General features: G+C 41.5%; 1 protein-coding gene across 2 annotated transcripts in view; it reads left to right on the forward strand.

The window, feature by feature from the left end:
- The first annotated feature begins 334 nt into the window (after positions 1 to 334).
- LOC126481361 (TM2 domain-containing protein CG11103) overlaps positions 335 to 13,123 on the forward strand; it is a 37,260-nt gene continuing 24,471 nt past the window's right edge. The window contains exons 1-2 of one of the 2 annotated variants that reach the window (XM_050105060.1): positions 335 to 544; positions 622 to 709. In XM_050105060.1, the coding sequence (XP_049961017.1) occupies positions 411 to 544; positions 622 to 709 (222 nt within the window). In that variant the 5' untranslated portion in view covers positions 335 to 410. Of the gene's footprint in view, positions 545 to 621; positions 710 to 980; positions 1,005 to 13,123 lie in introns of those variants that run through there. The other variant, XM_050105061.1, reaches the window with a different exon arrangement.

Consider the following 13,123-nt stretch of genomic DNA (forward strand, 5'->3'; position numbering starts at 1 on the left):
GTGAGTATTGTACGAATCATTGGTTTTGTCTAGTTGCTCATTTTTACCAATGAAACATAACACTATAGAATGTTTTGATGGCCAGAGTTCCGTTTACTCGGGACGGCGGGACTCCCCCTTTCTTTACCCGCCTATAATAAAATTCAAAATCTGCGGGCAAAGTTTTTATGTAGGAAAGCAAAAACTCTCCGACAGGTATTAACATCCTTGAAATGTTTACATGCTTCTACATAATCGCTGAGGTAAACGTGACAGATGACTGATGAGTGTTTGGGTAGCGATCAGTGTATATTGAACAGTGTGGTGGGAGGTAGTGTGTACTAGGTTTGGTGTTAAAGTTTTTTTTTTTTTTTTTCCTGTCTTGTGATTTGTCATAGTTGGAGGATGTGTATGGCAGGTCGCTCTAAAGTATGAAGTATGTTTTGTGTATTGCTTCAGTCTTGTGCTTGCTAACAACGATTGCAGCAAACCAAACGAAAAATAATAATAATAATGATAATGTGGAATATAATCCATACGGACCCTACGTTAATTGCTCTTTTCTGTAAGACGTGTTCTTAAATTGCTTGTTTTGAACTGTTGGTTGTACTTTGAGTCGTACTTATTTTTCTCTTTTCACAGCCCCCTGGAGTTCTTGGATTGCGAAGATCTAATAGATCATAAAGGCAATGAAACCGCCAAAGCAGAGCTAGGTCGGGGTTGTGTTAAGGTATAGGCATCCATTGAAAAGTTACTTTGAAAAAAGATGTATAATGCAGTCACTGTTTAGTAGCGATAGTTATAACTTGAATTAAAGCAGAAACCTGCCAATTTAATTATGTGTTGGTAGATTTTGAGCCGTGGTTGTAGATTGTTTATTAAAAGTAATAATTCACAGAAGTAATGGCACGAATTTATTTCATAAAAAATATTTTGTTTTACGAAACACAGTGGTCTACTTGTCCCCACACTACTAGCTGAGATGCTATTCAGATTCTGTATGTAGGCGTCTGTACATGTTGCAGGTAATTGCACGGTTTCCAAACTCTGAATACGTTTATTTTTCGGACTCCTGTAGGCCCCAGCTTTAGAAACTTTGAGATGAGGAAACAAAAGCTTTTGTTACTTTTAAAGTGATGTCCTTCATTGAATTGTTAAGCTACACCCTGTGAATTTGTATACTAACTCAAGAGTTTGAATGACACAAGCTGTAAGTGTTTTACAAGTTTTGATGTAGTATATACACGTTTGTGGTTCTTCGTATTTCCACTGGAGAGAAATACTTTTTAGGTGCTTGATCACGATAGGCTTGTGTGAAGCATCTTTTACAGTTTCCTAGACGTTCTTGTTCAGAAAATTAATGCAGAATTTATCAAGTATTGCAACACTGATAACTACCACATAATTCTTACCAAGAAACTAAATTCTATTTATGTGTGCATTAACTAATAAATTTCCATACAATTTAATCCCTATATTATCTCTTGAGAATGTTTGCACTGGACTAGGAGGATTTGTATAACAAACTTGTTCAGGTTTTTGAACTACTGTTGTCTGCCTACAAACTTTTCATTACCTGATAAGGTTCTCTCTCTCTCTCTCTCTCTCTCTCTCTCTCTCTCTCTCAGCACTCAGCAGCATGATTTCCTTGCATTTGTTGCAGATGCAGTTTCATGAATCAATAGGAAAATAGAAAATGTATAGGGATTATGTAACTATTTTGTTGTAAACGGAATTTTTCCCACTGCTTCCTTGAACAAGTTGACATTTCTCATAAATAGACTACACATGATTGGAACTTATACATAATAGTATCTTGCTCAAGTATATTTAATACATTGTGAGAGAAGCTTGTGTGTATTTCAGCTTTGTGCGCTCATAGCTTGTGTCAATCAATCCATTGTAACCTGTTTATGATGTAATTTTGCAATTGTTGATCTTAGATGCTATTGTTCATTCACACAGTATGCTTCAAATTGACAATGAAAATGATTTATGGGGAGGAGGGGAGATGACGACATTATAGTCTTATCACTTTTGCAAGCAATTATGCAGTTAGCTCCACACATTCTATATAAGAAACGTTGTTGTTGTTGTTGTTGTTGTGGTCTTCATTTCTGACACTGGTTTGATGCAGCTCTCAATGCTACTCTACCATGTGCAAGCTTCTTCATCTCCTAGTACCTACTGCAACCTACATCCTTCTGTATCTGTTTAGTGTATTCATCTCTTGGTCTCCATCTACGATTTTTACCCTCCACGCTGCCCTCCAATACTAAATTGGTGATCCCTTGATGCCTCAGAACATGACCTAACAACCGATCCCTTCTTATAGTCAAGTTGTGCCACAAGCTCCTCTTCTCCCCAATTCTATTTAATACCTCCTCATTAGTTACATGATCTACCCATCTAATCTTCAGCATTTTTTTGTAGCACCACATTTTGAAAGCTTCAATTCTGTTATTGTCCAAACTAGTTATCGTCCATGTTTCACTTCCATACATGGCTACACTCCATACAAATACTTTCAGAAACGACTTCGTGACACTTAAATCTATACTCGATGTTAACAAATTTTTCTTCTTCAGAAACGCTTTCCTTGCCATTGCCAGTCTACATTTTATATCATCTCTACTTCGACCATCATCAGTTATTTTGCTCCCCAAATAGCAAAACTCCTAGTTACTACTTTAAGTGTCTCATTTCCTAATCTGATTCCCTCAGCATCACCCGACTTAATTCGACTACATTCCATTATCCTCGTTTTGCTTTTGTTGATGTTCATCTTATATCCTCCTTTCAAGACACTATCCATTCTGTTCAACTGCTCTTCTAAGTTCTTTGCTGTCTCTGACAGAATTACAATGTCATTGGCGAACCTCAAAGTTTTTATTTCTTCTCCATGGATTTTAATAACTACTCTCAATTTTTCTTTTGTTTCCTTTACTGCTTGCTCAGTATACAGATTGAATAACATCAGGGAGAGGCTAGAACCCTGTCTGCCTCCCTTCCCAATCACCACTTCCCTTTCATGCCCCTCGACTCTTATAACTGCCATCTGGTTTCAGTATAAATTGTAAATAGCCTTTTGCTCCCTGTATTTTACCCCTGCCACCTTCAGAATTTGAAAGAGAGTACTCCAGTCAACGTTGTCAAAAGCTTTCTCTAAGTCTCACAAATGCTAGAAACGTAGGTTTGCCTTTCCTTATCTAGCTTCTAAGATAAGTCGTAGGGTCAGTATTGCCTCACGTGTTCCAATATTTCTATGGAATCCAAACTGATCTTCCTGAGGTCGGCTTCTAACAGTTCTTCCATTCGTCTGTAAAGAATTCACATTAGTATTTTGCATCTGTGACTTATTAAACTGATTGCTCGGTAATTTTCACATCTGTCAGCATCTGCTTTCTTTGGGATTGGAATTATTATATTCTTCTTGAAGTCTGAGGGTATTTCACGTGTCTCATACATCTTGCTCACCAAATGGTAGAGATTTGTCAGGACTGGCTCTTCCAAGACCGTCAGTATTTCTTGTTTCGACTCAGGTCTTTCAGTGCTCTGTCAAAATCTTCACGCAGTATCGTATCTCCCATTTCATCTTCATCTACATCGTCTTCCATTTCCATAATACAGGGTGATTCAAAAAGAATACCACAACTTTAGGAATTTAAAACTCTGCAACGACAAAAGGCAGAGCTAAGCACTATCTGTCAGCGAATTAAGGGAGCTATAAAGTTTCATTTAGTTGTACATTTGTTCGTTTGAGGCGCTGTTTACTAGGCGTCAGCGTCAGTTGATGCTAAGATGGCGACCGCTCAACAGAAAGCTTTTTCTGTTATTGAGTACGGCAGAAGTGAATCGACGACAGTTGTTCAGCGTGCATTTCAAACGAAGTATGGTGTTAAACCTCCTGATAGGTGGTGTATTAAACGTTGGTATCAACAGTTTACAGAGAATGGGTGTTTGTGCAAAGGGAAAAGTTCTGGACGTCCGAGAACGAGTGATGAAAATGTAGCACGCATCCAGCAAGCATTTGTTTGCAGCCCAGGAAAATCGACTCGCAGAGCTAGCAGAGAGCTGCAAATTCTGTATGGAGAGTCCTACGAAAAAGGTTGGCAGTTATCTGTCCGTAACTACCTGAACGTCAACTACCCGAGGCGATGGATCGGCCGCCATGCAGCCCGTGACAGAGCACTTCATCACTGGCCTCCAAGAAGCCCTGATCTTACCCCCTGCGATTTTTTCTTATGGGGGTATGTTAAGGATATGGTGTTTCGGCCACCTCTCCCAGCCACCATTGATGATTTGAAACGAGAAATAACAGCAGCTATCCAAACTGTTACGCCTGATATGCTACAAAGAGTGTGGAACGAGTTGGAGTATCGGGTTGATTGCTCGAGTGTCTGGAGGGGGCCATATTGAACATCTCTGAACTTGTTTTTGAGTGAAAAAAACCTTTTTAAATACTCTTTGTAATGATGTATAACAGAAGGTTATATTATGTTTCTTTCATTAAATATACATTTTTAAAGTTGTGGTATTCTTTTTGAATCACCCTGTATTGTCCTCAAGTACATCGCCCTTGTATAGACCCTCTATATACTCCTTCCATCTTTCTGCTTTCCATTCTTTGCTTAGAACTGGGTTTCCATCTGAACTCTTGATATTTATACAAGTGGTCCTCTTTTCTCCAAAGGTCTCTTTAATTTTCCTGTAGGCTGTATCTATCTTACCCCTAGTGAGATAAGCCTCCACATCCTTACATTGGTCCTCGAGCCATGCCTGCTTAGCCATTTTGCACTTCCTGTCGATCTCATTTTTGAGACATATGTATTCCTTTTTGCCTGCTTCGTTTACTGCATTATTATTTTCTCCTTTCATCAATTAAATTTAATATTTCTTCTGTTACCCAAGGATTTCTACTAGCCCTCGTCTTTTTACCTACTTGATCCTCTGCTAATTTCACTACTTCATCCCTCAAAGCTACCCATTCTTCTTCTACTGTACTTTTTTCCCCCATTCCTGTCAGTTGTTCCCTTATGCTCTCCCTAAAACTCTGTACAACCTCTGGTTTAGTCAGTTTATCCAGGTCCCATCTCTTTAAATTGCCACCTTTTTGCAGTTTCTTCAGTTTTAATCTACAGTTCATAACCAATAGATTGTGGTCAGAGTCCACATCTGCCCCTGGAAATGTCTTACAATTTAAAACCTGGTTCCTAAATCTCTGTCTTACCATTATATAATCTATCTGAAACATGTCAGTATCTGCAGGCTTTTTCCATGTATACAATCTTCTTTTATGATTCTTGAACCAAGTGTTAGCTATGATTAAGTTGTGCTCTGTGCAAAATTCTACCAGGCGGCTTCCTCTTTCATTTCTTAGCCCCAATCCATATTCACGTACTAAGTTTCCTTCTCTTCCTTTTCCTACTATTGAATTCCAGTCACCCATGACTATTAAATTTTCGTCCCCCTTCACTACCTGAATAATTTCTTGTATATCATCATACATTTCATCAATTTCTTCATCATCTGCAGAGCTAGTTGGCATATAAACTTGTACTACTGTAGTAGGCGTGGGCTTCGTGTCTATCTTTGCTACAATAATGCATTCATGATGCCGTTTTTAGTAGCTTACTCGCATTCCTATTTTTTTTTATTCATTATTAAACCGACTTCTGCATTACCCCTGTTTGATTTTGTATTTATAACCCTGTATTCGCCTGACCAAAAGTCTTGTTCCTCCTGCCACAGAACTTCACTAATTCCCACTATATCTAACTTTAACCTATCCATTTCCCTTTTAAAATTTTCTAACCTACCTGCTCGATTAAGGGATCTGACACTCCGTGCTCCGATCCGTAGAACGCCAGTTTCTTTCTCCTGATAACGACGTCCTCCTAAGTAGTCCCCGCCCAGAGATCCGAATGGGGGACTATTTTACCTGCGTAATATTTTACCCAAAAGGACACCATCATCATTTAACCATACAGTAAAGCTGCATGCCCTCGGGAAAAATAAGAGCCATACCACTCTGAAAAAGCATATAAGAATAAATCACAACAATTGTCTGACCACAGTTGACTGGTAACCAGCAGATGAGGTAGCACAGTGCACATAATAGATGTGACCAAACTTGTGCTCTGATTAGCTGTTACTACAGATGCTGTCTAATGAATAACTAGCTCTGTCACTTGATTATTCTGAATGTCACTTTATTATTCTGAACGAGTTATAATAATTATATTAGTGAAAATGTCAGAAATAAAAATGTATTCAGTATCAGCTGTGGGAAAAAGACATATTCCTCAGCCATTGCTGTGATGTATGTGCTTGAACTTGGTTAGTGATGAGATACTTAAGGTATGTCTCCACTGTAGAACACTGTGATACTGTAATCCACTTCACATAGAAAATTGACTGTAATCTGCAACCCCAAAACCAAGGAGACTGTCAAAGACATGATATATCAGTGGACTACTGTAGCATGCACTAAATGTGTCGGCAGATGGCTGCAAGCCAACTACTGAGCAATTAGGATCATGTAATGACATTTTATTGGTTTTGGGTAAGTCAAAGTGTCACCTGTCATGAAATGCTCAGAAACAAGTTGCCTGCTGTTCATCAGTGTGGCAGATTGCACTACTGTATGTTTAATTGAGCTCAATAGTGGTGGATGTAGGTGAGAACCATAGTTGAATCATGGTTTAATGTGATGACTGATTCAAAATAATAATCTGTGTGGCTCCCACTCCTGGGGAGCAGTTATTATTTGATTATGGCATGTGTCAGTTTGTTAAACACAAACTTTATTATTTGTTGCATTCGACACTTCATTTATCTCAATAACTAGATTACCTATAAGAAAAAATTCATTTTCCACCCCTGAATAAGTTGTAGCCTAGAATAGTTGTAGGCACTTAGTTTTATGTAAGTGTGCAAGCTTTTGTGGTTGTTGTCATGCTATAGTATTTATTCTAAGTTATTAGGCTTCATCATGTTTTTCTTAAATTTTACCCTCTGCTGGAATCTTTATCAAGAGCACCAAAAAATCTTGAATATCCCAGCAGAGGGGTCAACAACATTGAATGTGTAAGAAGAAATTTAAGAACAACTTGATGCAGCATAATAATCTAGAAGGTCTTGCCTTCACTTCATAGTTTGTTGTGCTTTGTGAACTGAACTAGAGGAGGTAAGTAAATCTCTACCAGCAAGTTATATGGGATAACCCTACACCATAAGAATTGGTTGCTGTGTAAAAAAATCTGCAGAAAACCACTTCTGCAACACTGTAAATTGATAGATGTGTACATCATAAGATATACATTTAGTTATAGGCCCAAATTAATTATATTTATAGTATTTACCTGAAGCGGTAGTAAAATACAAGTTGTTGACCTTGCTGGAATTTCTTGTAAGAGATTACCATAAAAATCATGCAAAAATATTGAAGGTTGGTATGCATCATCTACCTGATAACATTAATATACACCATAATTGTTGTGGCTGTTCTATTGCTCACAAGATTGTGATGAATGTGTTGCATGGATGATTGTAAATAGTGCTTGTGACACTGAAAATATTTTAGGTGTGAGGCATGTTTGATCATCATTGCACAGTGATGATTTATGGGACCATTTATTGTGTCCCTAAGTTTGCTTTATACATAGCCTATATTTCTATACAGTTTAGAATGTCAGATGTTGTTGTCTTAAGTCAGAATACAATAGCACAGTTGGCGAGAGAAGATCCCAGACAGTTGGCAGTGGTGTTGCCAGCTTTCAACTGTGAAGATCAAATGATCTCAGGCAAAAACAAGTCAACTATAGAGCTGCAACAACACAGTGGTGTTGCCATAGAAATGTATACAAAATCATTTTGTGTGTTCGGTTCGGGAATACACTTGAAGCAGCTGTACCAACGCACTGCATCTATGAAGGATCTTATTTTACCAGCTCTACTATAGTTTGATGCAGCTTTTCACAGTAGTCTATCCTGTGAAAGCCTCATCTTCTCTGCATAACCACAACTTATACTAGTTGTTGGTGTGTCAGGATATGTCCCATTAACCCAATCCCTTGTTTTATTCACATTGTCTTTTCTCCTTGGTTTCAATCAGTACCTCTTCAATAGTTATCCAGTCTGCTCATGTGATTGTCAGCATTCTTCTGTGGCACTGCACTTTTCAAAAGCTTGTTTTCTTTTCTGTACCATTTCCGAAGTATCCTTTATTTCTCTCCAAGGTTGCACTTAGTTTAAATTGCATGTAAAATTTTCCCCATGAACACTTTTCTTGCCATTGCAAGTCTGCATTCTGTATCATCTCTATTTCAGTGATAATCAGTTATTTTGCTGTCCAAAATAGCAAAAGACACCTAGTACTTTCAGTGTCTCATTATGTAATCTTTATTGCTCCAGCATCACCTGATGTTGGAACAATTGAAACTCATAATAATGACAGGTTCTTTCAACTTTTCCAATCCCATCTCTTTGATATCTTACCTTTTCGTATTTTCTGTGTTTTTAGTGGTCAGTTACAGCTGTTCCTTACAATGTTTTGTAGTGTAAAATCTGGGTTGATCCTCCCCACCCCTCCCTCAGTGGTAGTCTGCCACCCACTGAAACTACGCCATATCCTTGTCATCCCTACTCTACCCCCGCTTGCAACCTCATGGCTCATATCTCTGTAACAGATCTAGAACAAGACCTGTCCCATATATTGCCTCACTACCACCAGCTACTCCAGCCCAGTCACAAGCATCACCTATTCCATCAAAGGCGGGGCTACCTGTGAAAGCAGTCATGTGATCTACAAGCTAAGCTGCAACCGCTGAGCTGTGTTTTATGTGGGCACGACAACCAACAGACTGTCTGCCTGCATGAATGGCTACCAACAAACTACGGCCAAAAGACAGACTAACCAGTTGCTGAACATGCTGCCCAAGACAGTGTGGTTCACCCAGATTACTGCTTCACAGCCTGTGCCATCTGGATCCTTTCTACCAACAGCAGCCTTTCTGAATTGCACAGGTGGGAACTCTCGTGCAGTATATTCTATATTCCTCTAACCCCCATGGCCTCATCCTTCACTGGTCCCTGTCCTATACCTTCTTATCCCTTTCACTGCTCCCACCCCAGAACTACACAGCCTTCTGTTGCACTGAAGCAACCACTAGTCTCTCTTGCCCCCCCCCCCCCCCCCCCTGTTCTCAAACCTCCTGACTGCACCTAGCAGCCCTACCCTGTCCCCACACCAACCATGCTTGCTCCCACAAGCTGCTCTACACCTCCCCATCCCTACCCTACTGTCCGTCCCCTTCCCTGCTCCAGCCTCCTTACCCCCAAAGCCCAGATGGTTTCTCCCACCTGGTGCAGTTCTTCGCAGTCCAGTCTCAGTGGAGAGATAAAGTAGGCATGTGTGTGAGCTGTGCTCGCATGAATATCTGTGTGTGTGTTTTCTACAGTAGATGATGGCCATTTGGCTGAAAGTTCGCATGTATAGCAGTCTCTTTGTTGTGCCTGTCAGTGACTCAACATCCCCTCTGTATGGTGAGTAGCAATCCATCCTGGATTTTCCATTGTTGATTTTGTTTTATAGTTAAGTAATCTATATGAAAACTTCTGGCACATCCAGGTCTCATTTGCATCCAAACTCTGCAGACCATTGTGAGGTGCATGGCAGAGGTGCTTCCGATTATACCAGTTATTAGGATTTCTCTGTATTCCACTCATGTATGGAACATGGGAGGAATGGCTGTTTAAATGGCTCTGTGCACCCTGTAATTAGCCTAATCTTGTTTTCACAGTCCCTATGGGAGCAATATAGAGAGTTGTAGTGCATTCTGAAAGTATCTTCAGAAAAAGGGAAGGCTGTAAATAGCCAGAACAAGTAAGGATCCTGAAAAACAGTACTGTACTATTTTAAGAAAAGTTGTAAAAGGATCAAGGAGTATGCACAACATACCAGAAATTTGTAGATTTGACAATAAAAGAGAGACAGGTAAAGAAGCCTTAAAAGATGATTCTTTACTACTGAAAAGAATGGGAGGACTAAAGAAGGCCATTCAAGTGTAGGATCCCCCCTCCAGTGTCTCACTGCTCTTTGGCGAGTTTGTGGTTGGCTACCACAGGGCCCCAGCCATTGCAGTTTCATTTCCCTTCCGTGCTGCGTGTCTAGTCTCTTGCTATTCTTTTTTCCCCTCCATTGGGGAACATGTTTGAGGTGTTTCTTGGAACGTTTTCTGCATTTTCAGTAACCTGACTTCAGAACAGTCTCTCCACTGTTTTTTGTTCCTCTTTTCTTTCTTCATTCCCCTTCTCCAGTTCTTCCTCTGCTTCAGCGTTTGAGGTTCCTCTTTTTCTTCTTCCACCCTGTGCACTCCTGAAGGCTGTCCCATGTGTCTGATGTGTAACAGGAGACTTGGTAACGCTTAATTCTCAGCCCTGGGTCGACAGGTAGGGTTCGCCACGTACCCCAAGGTACAGGCCATGCCCAGGGAGGGGTGACTGCTTGAACTGTTACTTTGCCAATTGGTCCCCCTGTCAGGTGTTCAGGAGGTGTGACCTGAGGTGTGAACAGTCATCTAAGACGGGTATGCCCACCCTCTGAGGGGGACCCCCAGTTGGAAGGAGTGCGCCATCGGAGACTTGTGCAGTCGTGGGGGATTCTCTCACAACGAGCCAGTCCTCTTCTCCACATTCTATGTCTACTAAATGTAAACATAATGAGGCTAATGATTCAAAGACCCGTCGCGCTGCACCACGGCTCCTCGTGGTCTCACATACTGAAGCCGGTCAGTCCTTCGCCACGGTAAATCTGTTTATTATTCAGAAAAGTGTTTATGCTATTGCCGGCCTTGTGAAATCCTGCTCTCATTTACAGAATGGCACTTTGCTTTTGGGGACTACTTCTGATTCTCATGCACAACAACTGCTTGCAGTGTCTCTGCTCCACGCCTATTCTATCCGTATTGAGGCCCATCACACACTGAATTCTTCACATGGTATTATTTGCACTAGGCTACTCGATGGTCTGACAGAGGCAGAAATTCAAACATACCTCTCTGATCAGTGTGTCCTTGCAGTCCATTGGGTGATGAAAAAGGTAGATGCATCCGTAATGCCCACACGCACTCTCTTTCTGATGTTTCACAGTAAAGTGCTTCCGTCCAAGATCAAAGCAGGCTATGAAGTTATCACAGTCCGACCATTCCAAATTCGATGTGCTGCTACCAGTGTCATCATTACAATCTTAACCAGATGTCCTGTCAACACCCGGCCAGGTGTGTAACCTGTTGTAGGGATGCTCACGAGGGTGATGGCCTCCTCCTCCTCACTGCATCAGTTATAGTGGTGACTGTGCAGCCTCTTCCCGAGACTGTCTCATGTATCTCAATGAGCTGCCATCCAGGAGATCTGAGTGAAGCGAAAAGGTGTCTCACCCTGCTACTCGCAAGTTGTTGGCTACTCAGAAACCCTGCATTTTACCATCTGGCATTTACAGTACTGTTCTTGGTACATCTCACTCCACGAAGGATATAGTCATACAGACATGCAATCTCAAATTCAACACTGCAGTTGTAAGATTGCCCTGTGGCATGTTAGCATCCCTATCTCCTCCTCTTCCTCCTCCTCCTCCTCCTCCAGCTGTGCAACGAGTCACCAGACTTCTGCCTCACGGGGTGAAATCACATGCTACATAACTGGCTGTCCAGAAAGGATGGAAGGAATACTCCCGGAACAACTTCTTATATCCCTTCAGTCAAGACATCCGAATCATCATGTGCCACATGTAAAGGCTCCAAGAAATCGGAGGCAAATTGTCTTCTCCTTTGCTGATGTGGAGATCCTCTTCAACAGTGTTGCCACACGGTACCCCCACTTGGCCGACCTCCGTGTCGACTGTGTACACCACTGACCGTTTTTCTGCCTTGGAATCTGCAGACTGACAGAAGGAGAATGCCGACGGCTCCGTCGATCTCATTGAGCAGGATCCTCCATCCTCTGCCCCCGGAAGCAGTGAGTCTTCGAAGGCTGGCTCTTGGCAGCCTTCGAGGTGACACCCTTTCATTTTTTTGGTCCTCCCCTTTCCTTGTCATGACTTTCCTCCAATGGAACATTTGCAGCCTTGGATCCAAAAAAAAGAGGAGTTACGTCTGCTCTTGGAATCACAGCATCCACTTCTTCCCTGCATTCAGGAAACAATATTGCGTCCTCATGACTGCTTTGATCTCTGGCATTTCTTTCTGTTCCACTTTGACCTTCCCCCTGAGGATGACATTCCACCTTGTGGGAGAGTCGTGCTGTTCATCCAGGATAACATTCACAGACAAACCATGTCCGAGACTAACCTGCTTCAAGGTGTTGCAGTCCGCATTTTCCTCCCTCATTTCATCTTTTCCCCTTGTACCATTTGTGTACCTCTGTCATTCGGTGTCACTAGGACAGACTTCCTCCCGCTTAGGGGAATTCCATCACCCCTTTCTGCTTCTCATTGACTTTAATGCACCCTCTTCTGCTCAATCAACGTAACCTAGTCTGTCTTAACACAGGAGCACCCACGTTCCTTTCAGACTCCATGCACACCTGTTCCCATTTCGACCTTTCCTTCTGCAGTGCCCAGCTGCCCATCGTCTCCAGTGGTCCGTTCTCTCTGACACGTGTTCAAGTGACCATTTCCTGTATGCTATCCATTTGATGACTCCCACCCTGCCTCTGTGCACACCTAAATGGCAGCTTTCTAAGACCGACTGAAGGCTTTACTCCTTCCTGGTGACCTTCAAACAACTTTATTTCTGCAGTTGTGATGACCAGATAGACTACCTTAGCAACATTATTCTTGCCTCTGCAGACTATTTCATTCCTTGCACTTCATCTTTACCTCACTATGTCATGGTCCCTTGGTGGACTGAGGTATGCTGCAGTGCAATTCGCGCATGAAGACGGGTTCTGCATGTTTTTAACTGTTGTTGTACAATGGCAAGTTGCATTCATTGTAAACAGTTGTGTGTGCTGTGTCATCGCATTCTTTGGGAGAGCAAAAAAGCTAGCTGGATTTCATTTACTAGTTTTTTAAAAAGATTCTCTCCCTCTTCCATTGTGTTGGCTAATCTTTGACACCTCTCTGGGGCCAGTGTCTGTTCCCCAA

The sequence above is a fragment of the Schistocerca serialis genome, chromosome 5 (genome assembly GCF_023864345.2).
Source record: "Schistocerca serialis cubense isolate TAMUIC-IGC-003099 chromosome 5, iqSchSeri2.2, whole genome shotgun sequence".
Taxonomy (NCBI): domain Eukaryota; kingdom Metazoa; phylum Arthropoda; class Insecta; order Orthoptera; family Acrididae; genus Schistocerca; species Schistocerca serialis.